The sequence below is a fragment of the Anolis carolinensis genome, chromosome 5 (genome assembly GCF_035594765.1).
Source record: "Anolis carolinensis isolate JA03-04 chromosome 5, rAnoCar3.1.pri, whole genome shotgun sequence".
In the NCBI taxonomy this organism is placed as follows: domain Eukaryota; kingdom Metazoa; phylum Chordata; class Lepidosauria; order Squamata; family Dactyloidae; genus Anolis; species Anolis carolinensis.
The window spans coordinates 113,204,824-113,225,895 of NC_085845.1; the positions used below are offsets into that span (position 1 = coordinate 113,204,824).

General features: G+C 40.8%; 1 protein-coding gene across 6 annotated transcripts in view; it reads right to left on the reverse strand.

The window, feature by feature from the left end:
• prom1 (prominin 1) overlaps nucleotides 1-21,072 on the reverse strand; it is a 133,749-nt gene that overhangs the window by 14,300 nt on the left and 98,377 nt on the right. For 4 of the 6 annotated variants that reach the window (XM_062982185.1, XM_062982184.1, XM_016993315.2 and 1 more), the window contains 9 exons: nucleotides 12,657-12,760; nucleotides 10,126-10,210; nucleotides 7,732-7,878; nucleotides 6,628-6,699; nucleotides 5,652-5,744; nucleotides 1,607-1,660; nucleotides 827-907; nucleotides 641-709; nucleotides 302-394 (listed from right to left, as the gene is read on the reverse strand). In XM_062982185.1, the coding sequence (XP_062838255.1) occupies nucleotides 302-394; nucleotides 641-709; nucleotides 827-907; nucleotides 1,607-1,660; nucleotides 5,652-5,744; nucleotides 6,628-6,699; nucleotides 7,732-7,878; nucleotides 10,126-10,210; nucleotides 12,657-12,760 (798 nt within the window). Of the gene's footprint in view, nucleotides 1-301; nucleotides 395-640; nucleotides 710-826; nucleotides 908-1,606; nucleotides 1,661-4,394; nucleotides 4,422-5,651; nucleotides 5,745-6,627; nucleotides 6,700-7,731; nucleotides 7,879-10,125; nucleotides 10,211-12,656; nucleotides 12,761-21,072 lie in introns of all 6 variants that reach the window. The other 2 variants (XM_062982182.1, XM_062982183.1) reach the window with 2 other exon arrangements.

Sequence of the window (21,072 nt, forward strand, 5' to 3'; positions counted from 1 at the left end):
TAGTCTAAAATGCACTATATCTTATCTGATTTTGGAAACCAATTAAATTCTGCCTTGGTTGGTATTTGGATAAGGGATCCTGGGAGTTATTGTTTGGTGAGGCACCAGCATTCTTTATGGGAGAATGTTAACGACCTTGTAAAATTGCAGTCTCATGATTCCACAGCATTACGATAGAGCATTTAAAGTGGTGTCAAACTGCATTTATTCTACAGTGTAGATACACTCAGAGACCCTAAATTAGATGTTTAGAGCACTTCTCCCTAATGCCTGAGCTTATTATAATACAAAAATTCCTTACCAAAGAATCTGTTATATAGCTGCACAAAAATATATCTACGGCTGTATCGATCACATTGGCAATGGGCTTACATGTCGCCACTTCCATGGTAATCTAGAACAAATCAAGAACAAAATGATAGAACTGAACATTTGATACTGAGTTTTTCAAATTAAAAGCTGTCCATGTTAAGTTATAATGTTAGAAATACTAATATAATTTTCATATTATTCAATCTGACTAAATCTTGTTTAGAAAGGGAATTGATAATAGATTCTATCATTTCTACCTTTCCACTTCTGTAAAACTCCAGGTACATTAATGCTACAATATTATGTGATTTTGAAATAACTGTCTTACCGATTCCTTCACCCATTCTGCATATTGCTGAAAGTAACCTATTATAGTATTCATGTACTTCTTTGTTTCCTGAAGGTGGGGAAGAAACAAGGAATGAAGGTACATATAACAGTGTCAGGAATAATGGATTAAATAAAAAACTGGCTTAAAAATTAAAAACCTTTTCAAAACAAAAAAGAAATTTACCTGAACAATAACTGATGAAGCATTATTGTTTATAATATGTTGAGCAGAATCAACTGCTCCAATCACATTTTTCACCTTTCCCTGGAAAAAGAGAAGGAGGTTGCTGTCAACAAGATGTAAGTGTATTATGCTAGTTCAATCTGCTAGTTACTATTACTGCTACTCATGGGGTTGAATCTAAACACAAAGCTGATATGGGTACCACAGTGTTGCCATGAGTAAGGAAGAACTTGAAAGTACAAAGCAACAACAAGACCTTCCATTGAGTGGCCATATTATTCTGTTGCAACAAGAAGAAAGTATATTTTGGTGCAAATGAAAGTCCAATGCTTTATATTTTGCATATGATAGGTGGACACTAAGATTCCATGATGGTTGGCAATATTCCTTGAAAGGTTACAGTAAATAAAACTTGCTAAGTCTTTTAGGGTCACATGTTTCTATATTTGTGTGAATATTACAAAAATACCTATGGAAATTCAACATATTATGAAAAAGCTATTTTACAACTAGCTATTTACAATCTAACAAAAGAGTCTTATAATCTACCTTACTTGATTCATTATTAATTATTTAAAAACATATGTAGGCTCAATCATGGGGTACAATCAATAACACAATTTGAAATTATTATTTTTTTTAATAAAAAGAACCAACTCTTGGATTTCCCCATCATGTACAGATCCCAACAGCGTAATGTTTAATGAGGTAAAAGGGATGAAACAAGTTTAATTTTGAAGACTCTGTAACAACAGCAAAAAAACAAAAACAAACCCTTACCGAAAGTTCTGATGAGAGTTTTTGGAGTAACCTTATGCTCTGGTTTAAAGTGCTCTGATTAAAAACATATAGAACAAAGAAATTATATCATGTGCATTTCTTAGATCATATTCAATATACTTAGTAACTTGAAGTATGCACAGCCTAAAAGAGATAAGTCTGTCATAAGAACTGTGGAAATCAGAACACAGAGATTCCTTTGATGTAGATAAGGTGGAGATATTTTCCTAGGTTTTCAAGTAAGTAAGTAAGGTTTTCAAGCTTCAATGTAAGCTGCTCTGAGTTCCCTTTGGTGTGAGAGTGGGTGGGGTATAAATATAGTAAATAAATAAATGTGATCCCTAAATCCATTGAGCAGAAAACACAAGTGTCAAAAAATGAGAATTCATTCTATCTTGTCTATATCCCACCATATAAATTACACAGATCTAGATGGTCTCATAATTGCATCAATTTGCACTGCTGACAGGTGTCTTTTGGTAGAACAAATATATGCAACACATACATTCTTTACATAAAGGCACCTCCATGAAAAGGCACCTCGGTATCACTAATGACACTGTGATCAAACCAGGTTACATCCAGGTTATAGGGCTAAACTACATGTTATAAGAAAGCCTTTGCTAATTTTGTTTTCAATGGAAGTGATGAGAAAATTTAAACATTTTCTCCCCACTGTGAGAAAGCTCAAGTTTGTCTCTAATACAGAATTCACGTTGGTATTTTTTCTGTGCAGAAATTATGTTTGTGTAGAAACATCTATTTTTTTCACAGACAAATGTTGTAGACTTATTCTGCCCAAAATTTGCACTTTTCTGCATAGGCAGTAGCTTTTTCTGCACAATAAACAGCATGCTATACTATTTTCTGCACAAAACTAAGTGTGAATTTTGCACAAAATAAATTCCAAACTGGAAATATTCTTGTCAGTTCAGCATCTCCCCACATCAGGATTTCCCAATGCATTTTTAAAACTTTAAAAAGCAATTCCATCTCTAGGAGTTTTCCATTCCTTCTATACATCATAGGATGACAATGGGGGGACAGAGGGGGGGGGGACAGGACCTAAGGACATGTGCTTAAATTGTACACCATATTAGGAACAAAGAGAGGAAGGGGGGAATTAATAATAATAATAATAATAATAATAATAATAATAATAATAAGTTTATTTGTATCCCGCCACCATCTCCCCCGGAGGGGACTCGGGGCGGCTCACAGAAATATCAAATACAAAACAATAACAATATACAATACATCAATAAACAATAACATGAACCAATTGTAATATTTGCACATTAACCAAAAAGAATAAAACACACTTATTAAAAACATAGAATTTAAAAACAGTGAGGTTGTAATAGTAGATTAGCAAAGTGCACATCATAGGTTGTAAACTCAAAACATAGATAAAGTGCTACAGATTCGTTTGAGGTCAATTTGGGATGAGAGGAGCCCTAAGCTAATGTCAAGTAACCAGGAGAAGTGTGACCAATGCAGGAAAGGTTGAGGAATATAGTTATGATTATGATGGGGATGGGCGATCTTAACCAAAGGCCTGGGTGAAAAGCCAGGTTTTCAGGCTCTTCCAAAAGGCCATCAGGGTGGGGGCTTGCCTGATCTCCCCGGGGAGTGAGTTCCAGAGCCACTACAGAGAAGGCCCTCTCCCTCGTCCCCACCACTTGTGACGATGGCGGAAGCGAGAGGAGGGCCTCCCCCGATGAACGAAGAGATCGTGCAGGTTCATAGGGGGAGAGACGATCACAAAGGTAGGTGGGTCCCAAACCGTTCAGGGCTTTGTAGAGCTGCACTTTGAATTGGGTCCAGAAAATGAAAGGCAGCCAGGAATTAGGGACAAACTACTCCTGGGCTGTGGTTTATGAATTCAGGACCATATTTCTTGAAACAACATATCAATCTGCTTAAGTCAGTTTCATACTATACCACTAGAACATGAACAGCATGCATGTTCAATTAACATCTACAGTATATTATTATGTACAGTCTTAAAATTGATCTCTGCATGTATGTGAGATATTTTAGAAATATTTCCAGGTTTTCTAAGGCTTCAACAGCTAGAAATATTAGTAAAAGCAATTAATGATGGAGTTTTTACTTAATCACTTAGTGTATTCCCTCCCCCTAAAAATTAAGGACTGTTTCAGATTGATCGAAGGTCACATGATATCTTGTAACATAACTCCTTTGGTTATACCAGTAATTGTCCTCTCTGTGTCCAACGTTTTAGTTTAGTGCCCAACTGTAGTGTTTCCCTGGATTTATAATACCAAGTTAGGCCCCTTTTTAAATTAAAAAAATAAAATAAATTGAGGTGTGATTTGCTGAGGTGGTCATATGGTTTGAAGGCACATTTTCTCCTCTCAAGTTGAAAAAAAGGTCTTCTTAAAACTTATAGTGGAATAAAAGCAATGTGTTGATGGACCATATTGATGGACCATAATACTTTAACTCGAAGAAAAAAATAAAAGAAAGAGGAGAGAAGGCAATGTATTATTTGATACATGGAATTAGAAAGAAAGCCAATTGATGGGTTAATAAAATGTTGCAGCTGGTTCAAGGAATTTCCAGAAAATAGTCCAGCACAACATGAAAGCCATTTGGATATTATTTAACAAAGAAGAGAGGGCTACAGCAACAAATACTGCAACCTCCCAGCATTTTTACCCCATTTGGAAGAGCCCTACTGAAGTTAAATGGAGAAACCTGCAATTTAAAATGGGTCTAACATTGTAACCTACTTTCAAAGTATGAATGGAAAAACACTTACCCTAGCTCTAACATATTTCTTGACAGTCAGTTTTTGGAAAAAGAAGGTTAAAATGATTAAAAGTAAATTAGCAGAAAGTTTGAAGGAAAAAAACAAACAAGCAAAAGTATAAAATGTCTGCTTTTCAGTAAGTTTACTGCAAAACAAAATTAAGGTAAAGGTAAAGGTTTCCCCTGACGTTAAGTCCAGTCGTCACCGACTCTGGGGTTGGTGCTCATCTCCATTTCTAAGCTGAAGACACCTCCAAGGTCATGTGGCTGGCATGACTGCATGGAGCGCTGTAACCTTCCCGCCGGAGCGGTACCTATTGATCTACTCACATTTGCATGTTTTCAAACTGCTATTTTGGTAGAAGTTGGGGCTAATAGCGGGCGCTCATTCCGCTCCCGGGATTTGAACCTGGGACCTTTTGGTCCGCAAGTTCAGCAGCTCAGTGCTTTAACACACTGTGCCACCAGCTCAAAAAGATTGATATATAGCAAAATATTATTGCCTTCCAATTCAGCCCCACACAACTACGCTTAACAACACAGAGCGTTCATACTGAAGATAATAAAGAATTCTGGTGATTTTAAAAGGGGAAACAAACTCTATCAATCTCCTTTCAACTGTGATAGAGGTAGAAAGTAATCAACATGCCTAGAATTTACACTCCCTATTATTCATACAAGTAAAGTTAAACCATAGTTTGAAAGGGATCTGGAAGTACCCAAGTGGATTTAACCAAAAAGACACTAAAACCTTACTCAAGAAAAGGCTGAGTAATTCTTAGGAATTTGTTGCTGCATTTGCCCCTGCAGGGTATGAAAGGGATGAGCTCTTCTCCATGTCTCTCCCACATTCAAAGCAGATTCCCCTCTTATATGCCTTAGAGAGTAGGTGGTACTTTTGCTATTTTGGAGGTCCTCATTTTATTCCCACAAGAGGCTTTAATTTAAGAAGGAAGTGGACCAGAGCTCAACTCAACCCTGTATGAATGAAGAAATATCTGCAATTGCTCCTGTGGCAGTTAACCTTTTAAGTGCCCTGATTCTCATGGAACAGTGGCAGTCACCTTCCAATCACTTTTGTTTTGTGCTTCTGGCTGTTTTTGTGCTTCTGACAGAGGAGCAAAAACTGATCCTGATGCAATTGCTCATCTTGATCCTCAGAAACTGGGGCACAAGCTTGATTTATAATGTCAAACACTTTTACAGCTTGTTAAACAATCCTCCCTCCAATCTTGTCCTACTCCAGCAACTTTTAGTTCTGTATTACCATTGCTTGCTCCAATGGAACCACTTGTTGACTATGTATCATTCGGATATTATTTGCATGTCCTTTCAAGGCATTTTCCAGTGCTCCTTTAGGCTGTAAATGTAAGCACATATGTTAGAAATTCTAGTTAACAATTTCAAAAAAATGTATACATCAAAGAATGGGACAGAAGTACATTGACCATGCAATAAGAAATCGCAAAATATCATAAAATGTAGTCAGACACATCTCCGCAAATAAAAACATCTCTGTTCTGCCAAGGCTTTTACAAGCTGACAAGGACAAGGCTATTAATGGCATGTGATATTGTTTTGAAAATTTTAAAATGTTTGTAATGATTATGGTTATGAGTGCATTTTAATATTTTAATGTTTAATGATTTCATTTGTAAACTGTTTGATTTTAATATTGTGCTTTTGTTCTAATTTATGTATTTTTAAATAATAATAATTAATAATAATGCCCTTCTTGGCTAGTTTCCCTCCTTTTATAAGCAGTTCTCATTATCCTTATTAGGGTCAGCAATTTCACTTTGCTATAATGGAAAGTCATTGAACCTCAACGTTCATTCTTTTATCAAAAAACAAGATAGTTTTCATTACAGGGAACCCCCATTTATCTTTCCAGGAGACTGAAAGGTGCAATGGCGCCCTCCACTGAGATGTTTAATTAAATACAGATAAAAGACCTGAATGAAAATTTGTGGGGTATGTTTTTCTCCTTGGAAAGACCTGTTGGGCAGAGATTCAGAGGTATAGTATTTTTGTTCCAAGATCAAGTGCAGTTCAAAGCTGAGAATAAATTTGATGTCTCACTGAATCAGGTAGTTGTAACAAAACTGATGCTGTCCTAGCAGTAAAAGCTTCAGATTTATGGGAACCATGATCTTGGTGTACATATACGACATTGAAACTTTTCCAGTTACAAAACAGATTCAGTAATTGCTACTATTTCTCTTCATTCAATGAAAACTCACCAGTTGATCTGCTCTTGCTTCTAAATCGTTAGCAAAGGACAAGAGATCCACTTTGGTAACACTCTTATTGATCTACACAAGACAGAAACAAAATTGCATCAGCAAAATCTTTAGATGTGGTACTTTTCACTGTTATTCTGGTACTTGTAATTCCACCCAGAAAAGGGTGAATCCTTATTTCTTGATCTGTCTTTCAACTGACCAGGAACATCCAGTTTCAGATTTTTACTCTTATCCAGTCCACAGCTGATAACAGTCATTGGTTTAGTAACAAGACATGGATTTTGACGGAGCTAGATTTGTCCACATACTGATGGCACCAGACTTAATATGGACACACTCCCCTTGCTACTGCCCAGCATAGGTCTGCCTCCATAGTGACTGAAGCTGTCTCAGTCCTGTACTCCCAGACACAACAAATATTTTAAATAAAATCCATATTATTATAAATCCAGAGATTCATTCCAAGAAAAGGGGAAAAACCAAAAGATGGTCTTAAAGACAAAATAAGATACAGCCATGTTAACAAATGTATTCCAAATTAGAAAACATTAGAAGCTGCATAATTATTAACATTTTTAGATATCTTAATTAAAAGCAGATTACATAACATTCTATCTGTATCCTAATCAATTACTTAATCTACTGATAACATTAATAATCTAAAATACAAGATAAAGGTTCGGCATGACTAATTTTTAATCAGTCTTTGCCTCATAATGTTTTCTTATGGCTTAATTACTATTATTTCATGACTGGCTTTTCACTTGTCATGAATCACATGATAGGAAAAAGGCAGGATATAAAATAACTGAGTAAATAAATAAATGTTTTCTATATGTGTTGTATGCTAAGTAGATGCTCCAAAATAGCTATAAATAGTAAGTTGTATGTATTCAGGACCAGATAGTTGAGAAAACCCCTGAACTGGCTGGGTGTTGATAAATAATATCTTTATTTCACTGATGCCTTTATATCTGAGCCCACAAAGGGGACACGTTTTCCACACACATGTCATCAATATATATATATTTAAATTTTATTCAAATATACAGTATTTTTTAGCCAAATGTTGACTAAGCTTGTAAAAACCTCATGTCTTACCTCTGTCAGGTATGCTGCAAAGTTTATCTCATTTATTCCCGAAGCACTAAAATCCAAAAGATTTTTCTTTCCAATTTCATCCAGCAAGACTATGTTGCTCAGATTTACATTAATATGCTTGATTTTAAGTGATACATCTTCTGCATACTATGGGAGGGGAAAGAAAAAAGAAAGAGGTTTTCATTCAACTCTCATATGCTTACATTAGAACAATTGCAATACAAAGTTAGTAAACTTTATTGTCAGCTGCTCACCAAAGACTTAAGCCTCTTCTATTCATGCAGCACAATGGTAGTGAGTCTTTGAAATTTTTGTTCTCAAAAGTAACTATTAATAATTTTTATCATTTTTCTTCTCACTGGGAGAAAATTCTTGTCAAATGTGTATTTCTTAGGGGCTATCTGCACTTTAAAAATATTATGCAAAACACCCTTCAATTTTTTTGCACATAAAATTATAAATTTTCTGCCCAAGAAAGTGGCTTTATGCACAAAAAAATGCAATTTTCTACACACAGTCATTATCTACATGTGTGTTTGATGTATAACAAATAACACCAAATGGATATTATTGGGCACATATACACAGACCACTTAATGTAGTTTGAGGGCAGTCTGAGAATGTGGTGTTTAAATAACACATAGAGGAAACGCATGCAACAGCATATATTAAGGACTTTAAACCAGGATAACTTTGAAAAAGAGCCCATAACATGCAGCAATATGTAATCACGTTGAATGGTGAAAGTCATTAAGAGACAGGCACTCCAACGAGAGTCGGGATAAGGAATCATTCACAGCTGTGAAGCCACGGATACTGCAGATTATAAAACCGGGACGAAGGTTGAGGCCTTGACTTGGTTCCAGGGCTTCCCATGTAATCGCCTGTAAATGTGTCCACTGTCTGCCCAAATTTTTTGACACTCAAAAAGCCATTTCATCTATCTTTCAAATATTTTCTTTCCATGCTGTTATAAAGCTTTAAATCACAATAAGTTGACTCAGTAATGCAACTTCAGAATCAGCATGAACATGGCTCCCTCTGGCTGGATCAATTAACCTTTTAGTGCTCACATTCTTTAATAGCTGAAGCTTCAAGGACATCTTTAAGGACAGTCCACATACAGCATATTAATAAGAAAGTCACTAGACCAGATTACTGCGATGCACTCTGTACATGACTCCCCAGAACACCAAAAGATTCCAAACAAGTGAGTCAAGTTCTTGACCAAATGTTTTCCAGCTCAAGTTGAAGCCTTTTTCCGATAAATGGCTTACAGTCAGGTTATCTAAGACCCTGTCCACATTGTGTCTATATCCCAAGATCTGATCTGAGATTATTGCCTTATCCCAGATTATTCTTATCTCTCTTTCAATTTAATTTAATTTAATTTGTCTATAAAATGGATGATGCTATGGAGCATTTATGTAACTCTTTGGGTTGTTTTAATCAATTGTTTATGTTACATTGTATATTTGATAGTTGTTGGGAGCTGCTTTGGTCCGTTGGGAGAAAGAAATTCCTGAAATAAATAAATAAAATTATCCGGCAGTGGAGACTTATATAATCCGGATTCAAAATTAAGCCATCCCCGTTCCATAGAGGGAGACTCAACGGCCTACCGAGCAACAAGAGGCTCTGTCCTTGCAGCTCAGGACAGTTGGATTCCATCTCACATATTCTTTTGCACTGCCCACTCTACCAGGAATTAAGATCAAGATCAAGCTTGTTACTGCAAGTTAAGAAATATCAAACAGAGCCAGACAAAGTAATAATGCTTTTTAAATTCTCAAGATTTTCATAGAATCATAGAATAATAGAGTTGGAAGAGACCTCATGGACCATCTAGTCCAACCCCCTGCCAAGAAGCAGGAAATCACATTCAAAGCATCCCCGACAGATGACAGATTTTAACTGTTGTCTCACAGTGGCAAGTTTCTGAATGAAGTCTGCAAATTGAATATATAACAAACGTGAAGTTTTCTATTGTATAATGTACCCTGCATTTTACACTGTCTTGTTATATATGTCAATAGAGACTTATTGCATTGGATTGGAATCCAGTTTAAAACAGATAATCTGGATCAGATCCTGAGACATGGAATACGAGCCTTCTCCAATACGAGTCTGCCCCTCAAGGTTCAAATTGGCCAAATTTTGCACAGGCTAAATCTTCATCTACATGGGCATGGGGGTTAGGCAATAACCCTATATAGCATTGCACTATTTTGCAGCTCTTTAGCCTATTTTGAAATAAGTGTCAAAACCTCAATTTATTTCTTGTTAATTTCCCAAGTCTCCATTTGAAGGGTTCAGGTGATCATTCAAATAAATAAGTAAAGGTCACATAGATGAAATACTAAAAAACACTCACACTAACCTAAATTGACTTACCATGCTAACATTCAGAATGTCATGGATATTGAAGATGTTTTCTAGTTGAAGTGTGGGATAAATGCCTTTGTTTTCTTTGCAGTCACTAAAGATACATGTAAAATACACATCAACAGAGTTAGTTGGTAACACTGCCATTATATATCCATTTGCAGTTGATAAACTAGACATTCAGAAGAATGTCTCAGGAATAATAATGGCCTAGATTCACAGGATCAGAGTTACATCTTTGCCTTCAAAGTATGCTAGCTTTTCTGTATTACACAAAGATCCCTTCCTTCCCAGTTTCATGGCAAATGGCAAAGATACAGTATAACTGAAAAAGAGTATGTGATATAGTACAGAAGTCTATAATATCAAGGGGAAAGTTAAAGACTTTTTTTAGTGTAGATTCTATGAGATCTACAAAGCTTTGGGAGGATTTAGTTAGAGCAAACCATTTAGTTAATGTTTATGTATCAGTGACTGTACAAACTAGCAGTTATGTTCTTTTCCCAGATAGTCTCCAGCAGGATATAGGAGCAACTAGCAAAAGCTCAAGCCCCCAAAACTATGGTAAGAAATGTGTTGTCGAAGGCTTTTATGGATCACAGGGTTGTTGAATGTTTTTCAGGCTGTATGACCATGTTCCAGAAGTATTCTCTCCTGACGTTTCGTCCACATCTATGGCAGGCATCCTCAGAGGTTGAGGATGCTTAGATTCTCCATACCTCAACCTCTGTGGATGCCTGCCATAGATGTGGACGAAACGTCAGGAGAGAATACTTCTGGAACATGGCCATACAGCCCAAAAAAACATACAACAACCCTATGGTAAGAAACTTCTGGGACTTGCAACTCAACAAAACCTGGATGGTCACATGACATCTGACCTTGAACAAATGGTTAGGAAAACATAGCTATTTGGGACTTTCAGAAGGCATTGCTTTCTTTGAAGATACTCACTGGCATTTTGAAATTATGTAAATGAATTTAGCCAATTAACATAATACTCAGTTACACCAGTTAGTGTACTTTTAAATAGAGTGAATTTAGAGTTACAAAAATGTGAATATTCTCAAATTCCAATTAAGGAAGTTTCCTCTCCTTTCATCAGCAGGCCAAGGCTTTTCTATTTAAACAAACCTTCAGTCTTAAACTGATTGGAGTACTTAAGTGGCAGGTTTTAATTTGATTCTATTTTTAAAAAAATAATGTTTTAAGTGGTTATTTAATACTTGTTTAATTGTTGCATTTTAATAGTTGTATCATTTTAATGTGGGATGTGAGCTGTTTTGGATCCCTTCTTGTGAGAAAAACAGCATAATAAATAAATAGATCAGTGTTTCTCAACCTGGGGGGGGGGGGGGTCATGAGAGGGCTGTTAGAGGGGTCGGCAAAGATCATCATACTGCTCTTTGATTGTAGGTTAACTACAAATCCCAGCAACTACAACTCCCAAATGACAAAATCAATCTCCTTCCCAACCCCACCAGTATTCAAATTTGGGCGTATCAGGTATTTGTGCCAAATTTAGTCCAGATCCATTCTTGTTTGGGTTCACAGTGCTCTCTGGATATAGGTGAACTACATCTCCCCTAAATCACTGTCAGTTCCTCCCAGATTCCTCCAGTATTTTCTGTTGGTCATGGGTGTTCTGTGTGGGATATTTGGCCCAATTATATCATTGGTGGGGTTCAAAGGGCTCTCTGATTGTAGGTGAACTATAAATCCCAGCAACTACAACTCCCAAATGTCAATGTCTGTTTTCTCCAAACTACACCAATATGCATTTGAGCATGTTGAGTATTTGTGTCAAATTTGATCCAGATCCATCATTGTTTGAGTCCACAGTGCTCTCTGTATGGATGTGAACTACAACTCCAGAACTCAAGAGCCCACCAAACCACTCCAGTATTTTCTGTTGGTCATCGGAGTTCTATATGCCAACTTTGGTTCAATTCCATCATTGATGGAGTTCAGATTGCTCCTTGATTGTAGATGAACTATAAATCCCAGCAACTACAACTCCCAAAAGTCAAAATCAACCCCCCCCCCAACCAGTATTCAAATTTGGGCACATTGGGTATCTGTGCCAAATTTGGTCCAATGAATGAAAATACATCCTGCATATCAGATATTTATATGACGATTAACAACAGAAGCAAAATTACAGTTATGAAGTAGCAACAAAAATAATTTTATGGTTGGGGGGGTCAACACAACATGAAGAACTGTATTAAGGGGTTGTGGCATTAGGAAAGTTGAGAACCACTGAAATAGATGGTCTGAAATGAAAGTTTGAGAAAGCTCTCTGTATAAATCCATCATTTCATTTTTCTACATGTCTGTGAAAACAGGGGAGTAGAGGATGGCTATAATCAGCCTACACTGGGTCAACAACAAAAGAAAACCTTTAGCAAAAGCTTGTTTTCAATCACTTAGGAACATTCGATTCTTAGTTGTCATATAACTGAAACATGGCATGTAGATGAGAATTTCAAGTAAGATCTTACTTAATTAACTTGTATCACAATTCATCAAAAGGTTACCTGTAAACTTTTTCAAAGGTCAAGTCAATATCTGGATTTTTAAGAATGATGCCAGAGAGATAGTGTTTCCAGTGGCGATTCAACAAGTAGGGAGTATCCAAAATCTAGAAGATAACATAATAAAGGCTTAATCTTTTTACATGTAAGTTATGAGAAAATCAAATATACATATAAAATATAAACACTTAGTGAACTTAATTGCTTTTTCAAAAAAGAAAAGAAAGAATAACAGTCAACCACTGAATTCTTTAGAATTACTTTCATCTATTCAATGCTCTGGATTTCACATAGACTTGAATCAAGCCCAAAGAGAGTTTTATTGCCTGAGATTGTGGAGTTTTATGAACAACAAACATATGGAACAATTCAATCTCTTTTCCTAGTAACATCACTTAGGGCTGAACTAGAAAGCATGCTTAGCATGCCTTTACATGAGGTACTGCCTTAAATGTCTGCTTGGCTTAGCATGTCATTTTATCCAATAAAGCATCCTGCTTTTAGCATGCTTTGTTTTATCACTGGACATCACAAAAGATAAACATGACTTGATTTGCAAAAGCATTTGTTTCTGAGGAAATCATGTAAATAAGACGAAAATATGCATTATCTTTAACATTAGTCTGATTCACAAGGTAGACTCCCTGCAGATGTTACTACTTCACTTCACTTCACTTTATTTCTTAATTAGTCGCTCTCCACCAGAGTGCTCCGAGTGACTTACAATTTAAAATATCATTCCACAATATAAAGAACATTCAACATAAAAACATTCAACATAAAAACATTCAACCTAAAAACATTCAACAGTGACTATTTGGCAAATTAGATCTGATTTACTTAAATGCACAACCAAACAGCCAAGTCTTGAGTGCTTTTACAAAAGGTCGCAACTCCGACATTGCTCTGATATATGGAGGCAATGAGTTCCACAGAATTGGAGCATAGATCGAAAAGGCTGTATGCCTTGTAGCTTCCGGGCATACCTGTGATGACCCATGGGCCTTGTAGTCCTGCTCAGGACATTGTAATTCCTGATGAAGATGAAAACTTGGGTTTTTTACCTTCCCAGTCTGAACTGGATTCTTCTCAGCCAGATCTTTCCCAGGCAGATCTGGGAACCTTGCACCTGCAAGAAAGTTGTCTCCCAGAAGTATGTCAAACAAGCCCAGAGACTACTTCTCCCGTGTTCTTGCGCCGGGAGTTTTGTAAACAACAGAGAAGTTTGGAATCAGCTTCGCGCAGGAGTGCGAGGATTGCAGCTAAGAATGTGGCCAATTAAGACTGCTTCTCGTGAGAATCTTTGGGGAGTCTCACATCTGGTCTCAGAGTTTAGCTTTCGGTTCTGATTCCCAGAGAACTGCTTCGGCGGGAAAGTTAGACTCTATTTAGGTGTTTTACCCGCGTAGTAACTTCGCGGAGTCAATTCGTCAGCCTACGGAGCGAGTTGTGTCTGGACAGCGCGCTCCGATTCAAGCCTCGCTCCTGCTCAAGCCTTGCCTTGCTATCCAGCCTTCGCCTTGCTTCCCAGCCTTTGTTTATCTACGGACTTTGCCTTGTTTCCCAGGATCAATCCTTGCCTTGTTCCACGGATTTTATCAAGTTATTCCACGGACCTTGTTCTTGTTCTTAGTTACCTTGTTCCACGTTCAAGCCTTGTTTCAAGTATCAAGTTATTTCCTAGCCTCGCTCAAGTTTCATGGACTAAAGGACCTTGTCATCTCCCCTCACTTTGCTTGGCAAAGTGAGTGTTTCGGTTATTGGATTACAACTTTGGACCTTAATATTTCTTATTGGACATTGCTTTTTTGGACTAATTCTGACCTTTCCTGAAAGGTCTAATTCTGGACTATTTTCTACACTTGTTTTTATTAACTTTATATATTCCTTCAATAAAGATATTAGATAGATTCTGGCCTCTGTGTATGGTTATTGGTGCTCTGCAGCCTGGGTCTTGACAGTTTGACTCCGCCACCCTAAGCACCAATTAACCTCGGCCAGAATGTCTACCGGAGTCGTACCTGGGCCGAGCGGCCAGCCGATTACCTACACCATCGACAAGGATGAGGTGGACCGAATCCGTGATAAGCTCAATGCACAGGATGGAGAAATAAGGGGTTTGAAGGAACGCGGAATTCGTCTTCCGGCCATGGCGTTGCCAACCAAGTTTACTGGAGAAGCTTCTAAGGTTCATGTCTTCCGTCGCCAATGTCAAGCTTATCTAGAGGCCCGTGCTGCCGAGTTTCCCCAAGAAGACATCAAAGTGGCATGGGTTTACAGTCTTCTAGACGGGCCAGCGGCCAGCTGGGCGACGGCACTGTACGACCAAGCCTCTCCACACCTAAGATCAGCGCAACGCTTCTTGGACCACCTCAAGGAGACTTGGGGAATCGAGGACAATTTGGAGGCAGCCGGTCACAAACTCCGTCGCCTTTTCCAAGGAGACAGACCTATGTCTCAGTATATAGCCGAGTTCCGAGTGCTGGCCCACAACACCGGCTGGAACGATGTAGCCCTCAGGGGACAATTCCGGGAGGGTCTCAACATTGAAATGCTGGAAGAAATCTCCAAGGTGGATCCTCCCCAGACCCTCGAGGCACTCATTGATCAATGTTTACGGGCTGAAGTCATGATTGCCAACAGGAAACAGTGGGTTCGAGGCCAGGGCGGTAGAGCCGGGGCAAAACCCCCCGCTCCCGCCAGCGTTCAGCCACGTCCGGTCTGGAGACCCCCACCGCCAACCCCATACCCCAGAGGAGGCGAGGAGGTGCCGATGCAGTTGGGCAATGTGCGTCCCAGACTAGATGCCGCCGAGAAGGCCCGTCGTCAACGCTTAAACCTCTGCTGGTACTGCGGGAACGGGGGCCACTTCGCCAGAGAGTGCCCAGCCAAAGGGAAGCCTGCCGCCCGTCTTGCGGCGGCGTCCTCCACGGAGACGAAGACGTCTGAGCCGACTGGCACACAGCCGGCGGGGGAAGCCAACGACCGGGTGTAGAGAGGCTCGCCAACCCGGTCAAAAAATCCATCCAAGAGCCGCCAACCGGGGTCCTGTTCCTTCTCGTGGTCACATTATGGTCAGCAAAAAGGGGACCCGTCATGATCCACGCCATGATAGACTCTGGAGCTACCAACAATTTCATCGATAGAGAGTATGCCGACTCTCTGGGATTACAATATCATGATTTCAAGAATGCCCGTGTGGTGCAAGCCATAGACGGCCGCCCCCTCAAGACGGGCCCCGTAAGTCAGTGGTCGGAACCCACCAGGATGTGGATAAGGGAACATATGGAAGAGATTTCCTTCTTTGTTACCGAGGTCCCCCATTTCCCTGTGATTTTGGGAATTCCATGGCTGACTCTCCACGACCCTAACATCTCCTGGTCCAACAGAGAACTGCAGTTTGCTTCACCGTACTGCCAAAACCATTGCCTCGTAGCCAAGGTATGCCACGCCACAGACACCGAGCCCATCATCACCTTGCCAAAGAAGTACTCCGAGTATTGGGATGTATTCAATGAGAAAGAAGCCGAAAAATTACCCCCACATAGACCTTATGACTGTGCCATTGACTTGGTGGAGGGGGCCCCGATCCCGCGAGGGCATCTCTACTCCCTGACTGAACCAGAGCAAGAAGCTCTCAGGGAATTCCTAGAGACAAACCTTCGCAAGGGATTCATCAGACCCTCTCAATCCCCAGCCGCCTCCCCAGTGATGTTTGTGAAGAAGAAGTCAGGGGAACTACGCTTGGTGGTGGACTACAGAGCATTGAACAATATCACCAAGCGGAACAGCTATCCCCTGCCCTTAATCTCGGATCTACTGGATCGGCTTCGAGGAGCCAAGGTTTACACCAAGCTGGATCTTCGGGGGGCTTACAACTTAGTTCGCATCAGGGAAGGGGACGAGTGGAAGACCGCCTTCCAGACCAAATTCGGATTATTCGAGTCCCGAGTTATGAATTTCGGTTTATGCGGAGCCCCCGCAACGTTCCAGCATTTTGTCAATGACATTTTTCAGGACTATCTAGACAGGTTCTTGATAATCTACCTGGACGATTTTTTGGTGTTTTCTAGATCACAATCAGAACATGAGAACCACGTCAAAATGGTGTTACAACGATTGCGGGATCATGGACTTTATGCCAAGCTGGAAAAATGCGCCTTTGATCTGCAAGAGGTAGATTTCCTTGGTTACCGCATCTCGCCTCTAGGGCTTTCCATGGATCCAGCCAAGGTTTCAGCAGTATTGGAATGGCGGGCGCCAACTAACAAGAAAGAGGTGCAGCGTTTCTTGGGGTTCGCGAACTATTACCGCAAGTTCATTCCAGATTTTGCCCGCTGGTCCGACCCCATCACTAGCTGCATCCGTGGAAAGCAGCCTTTCCGCTGGACTGATCAAGCAGAGAAAGGGTTCCAGCAACTAAAGAAACTATTCACCTCCCAGCCAATTCTACAGCACCCAAATCCTGGAACCCCTTTTGTGGTACAAGCGGACGCCTCTGATGTGGCAATTGGGGCTGTACTCTTACAACCGGTGGGAGATCACCTCCATCCCTGTGCCTTTTATTCTCGTCAACTAACCACACCAGAGAGGAATTACACCATTTGGGAAAAAGAACTACTGGCCATAAAGGCAGCCTTTGAAACTTGGAGACATTGGCTAGAAGGGGCCAAATTTCCCATTGAAGTCCACACTGATCATCGTAATCTAGAACATCTAAGAACTGCCCGCAAACTAAATCAGAGGCAGCAACGTTGGGCTTTATTCTTTGAACGTTTCAACTTCCAGATCCATTATGTGACCCCAGCCCAAACCAAGCAAGCAGACGCCCTGTCACGTAAACCGGAATACGCTGCAGGACGCAAGGAGACCTTTGAATCCCAACTGCTACAACCCGAGAACTTTGCCACGCTCACGGTGGGGAACACCAAATCCATTCCCATTGGTTCAACTTCCCCTACTCCAGGACCCATCTGTGCTCAAGAAATCAGGGCTAGTCAGCAAGCTGATGCCTGGGCGCAGGACCAACTTCGCCAAGGTCTGCACTTTCCCTTTTCGCTTAAAGATGGGCTGCTCTGCTATAGAAATCATGTTTATATCCCACCCGGACCGGGCAGGGAAAAAGCGCTTCGTCTGTGTCATGACTGCAAACCAGCAGGACACTTCGGACTATTTAAAACTATACATTTGATCCTAAGGGATTTTTGGTGGCCCAAGATCCGCAAGGATGTGGAAAAATATGTCAACACCTGCCCAGTATGCCAGCGCTCCAAGATACGAAGGGAGAAGCCCTCAGGGCTTTTACACCCCCTTCCTACCCCATCTCGCCCATGGGAAATAATTTCCGCGGATTTCATCACTGACCTACCACCTTCCTGTGGATTCACCACGATCTTGGTGGTGGTGGACCTTTTCACCAAGTTAGCCCATTTCATTCCCTGTGAAGGCCTCCCCACGGCCAAAGAAACTGCGGATCTATTTCTTCAACATGTTTTCAGACTACATGGATTGCCCAAGAGTTTAGTCACAGACCGTGGATCTCAATTCACCTCTCGTTTTTGGAAGGCACTACAAAAACTATTGGGCATAGACTCTCGCTTATCTTCAGCTCATCATCCCCAAACAGATGGGCAAACGGAGCGCACCAATGCCACTTTGGAGCAGTATCTTCGCTGTTATGTAAACTACCAACAGGACAATTGGGCTTCTCTGTTACCACTGTCTGAGTTTGCCTACAACAATGGAGTTCAAGCTTCTACAAAAGAAACGCCGTTCTTTGCAAACTACGGCTTCCATCCACGTTTCTTCCCCCCTGTCATTGAAACTTCAGAAGTTCCCGCAGCAGAGGATTGGCTGCAGGAACTCACAGCGGTGCAACAACTTTTGCTCCAGCAACTGGACCAAGCCAAGGAGGACTATAAACGCCACGCTGACAAACATCGCCAGCCGGGCCCCGAAATCAAGGTAGGAGATCGGGTTTTTCTGTCCACTCGCTTCCTGCCCTCCCACCGCCCTTGCCGGAAGTTAGATGCCCGTTTCATTGGCCCCTATCCAGTGGTGGCGCAATTAAACCCCGTGACTTTCAAACTCCAACTTCCGCGTTCAATGCGCATTCACCCAGTGTTTCACCGTTCCCTGCTCCTTCCGGCGGATGGTGTGCGACCTGATACAGACCAACCGGCCCCCCCTCCTGTTTTGATGAATGGGGAGGAGGAGTTCGAGGTTGAGGACATTTTGGATTCTCGCTTTCACCGCCGCCGCCTACAATATCTCATTGACTGGGTGGGTTTTGGCCCTGAGGAACGCTCTTGGGAAGACGCCTCCACAGTCCATGCTCCTGATCTAACCCGTCGCTTTCATCAGACCTATCCCACCAAACCGCGACCTCGCGCCTCGGGGAGAGGGCCCCAGTTTGGGAGGGGCCTTGAGGGGGGGGATAGTGTGATGACCCATGGGCCTTGTAGTCCTGCTCAGGACATTGTAATTCCTGATGAAGATGAAAACTTGGGTTTTTTACCTTCCCAGTCTGAACTGGATTCTTCTCAGCCAGATCTTTCCCAGGCAGATCTGGGAACCTTGCACCTGCAAGAAAGTTGTCTCCCAGAAGTATGTCAAACAAGCCCAGAGACTACTTCTCCCGTGTTCTTGCGCCGGGAGTTTTGTAAACAACAGAGAAGTTTGGAATCAGCTTCGCGCAGGAGTGCGAGGATTGCAGCTAAGAATGTGGCCAATTAAGACTGCTTCTCGTGAGAATCTTTGGGGAGTCTCACATCTGGTCTCAGAGTTTAGCTTTCGGTTCTGATTCCCAGAGAACTGCTTCGGCGGGAAAGTTAGACTCTATTTAGGTGTTTTACCCGCGTAGTAACTTCGCGGAGTCAATTCGTCAGCCTACGGAGCGAGTTGTGTCTGGACAGCGCGCTCCGATTCAAGCCTCGCTCCTGCTCAAGCCTTGCCTTGCTATCCAGCCTTCGCCTTGCTTCCCAGCCTTTGTTTATCTACGGACTTTGCCTTGTTTCCCAGGATCAATCCTTGCCTTGTTCCACGGATTTTATCAAGTTATTCCACGGACCTTGTTCTTGTTCTTAGTTACCTTGTTCCACGTTCAAGCCTTGTTTCAAGTATCAAGTTATTTCCTAGCCTCGCTCAAGTTTCATGGACTAAAGGACCTTGTCATCTCCCCTCACTTTGCTTGGCAAAGTGAGTGTTTCGGTTATTGGATTACAACTTTGGACCTTAATATTTCTTATTGGACATTGCTTTTTTGGACTAATTCTGACCTTTCCTGAAAGGTCTAATTCTGGACTATTTTCTACACTTGTTTTTATTAACTTTATATATTCCTTCAATAAAGATATTAGATAGATTCTGGCCTCTGTGTATGGTTATTGGTGCTCTGCAGCCTGGGTCTTGACAATACCTCCCTAGGGCCCGGTACGTATAGGAGATTTTCCTGGGAGGATCGAGGTGACCACTGATGGAAAAAAGGAATGAGGCGGTCCCTAAGATATAATGGTCCTTGGCCATTTCGAGCTCTAAATGTCAGGATCAGTAACTTGCAAGAGATCTGATGTTCTATTGGTAGCCAGTGCAGTTGTTTCAGAATCGGTGTAATATGGGATCTTATAGATGATCCCGCTAGCAGCCTGGCCGCCGCATTTTGGACCATTCGGATCTTCTGGGTTTTTGTATTCGGAAGGCCGGCGTATAAGGCGTTACAATAATCCAACCTAGTGGTGACTGTTGCATGGATTACCGTTGCCAATGCTTCTGTCGAAAGGTAGGATGCCAATTTCCTTGCCTGACGAAGATGAAAAAAGGCCTGCTTACTTATGGCAGTGATCTGGGCCTCCATTGTCAGCGATGTGTCCAACACAACCCCAAGGCTTTCAACAGTAGTAGACGGAACCAGAACTTCCCCATCAAAATCAGGCAGTGACTGGATTAACTTTGGTGGCTGGCCAAGTATCTCAGTTTTTGCAGGATTCACTAGACAATGAGCATGTAATATGAACTATTACAAATCATGAGATCAACACATTGTTGTTATTTCCAAGTAACAGAATGAGTTACAAATAACTGTTACTCTGAACCAGAGTTTAAATTTTTGGTTTGAAGAAACAATGGAAGTTACAGGGAAATCTTTTTGAGTGGTATGGAGAACAAAACATTTGAGAAATGGATGAAGGTGCTTGGCATGGTCAACTTGGTGAAGAAAGTCTTAGGGGTGACATGACTGTAATCTTTAAATACTTCAAGGGCTTTCACAAAGAGGAGAGAGTAGATGATAGAATGAGGTTTAATGGTTTGAAGTCATAGGAAAGCAGATTTTTATTGAACATCAGAATGAACATCTTGACAATAAGAACAGTTCTGCAATTGAACCAATGGCCCAGAGTGGTGGCATGGCCTTCTTCTCTGG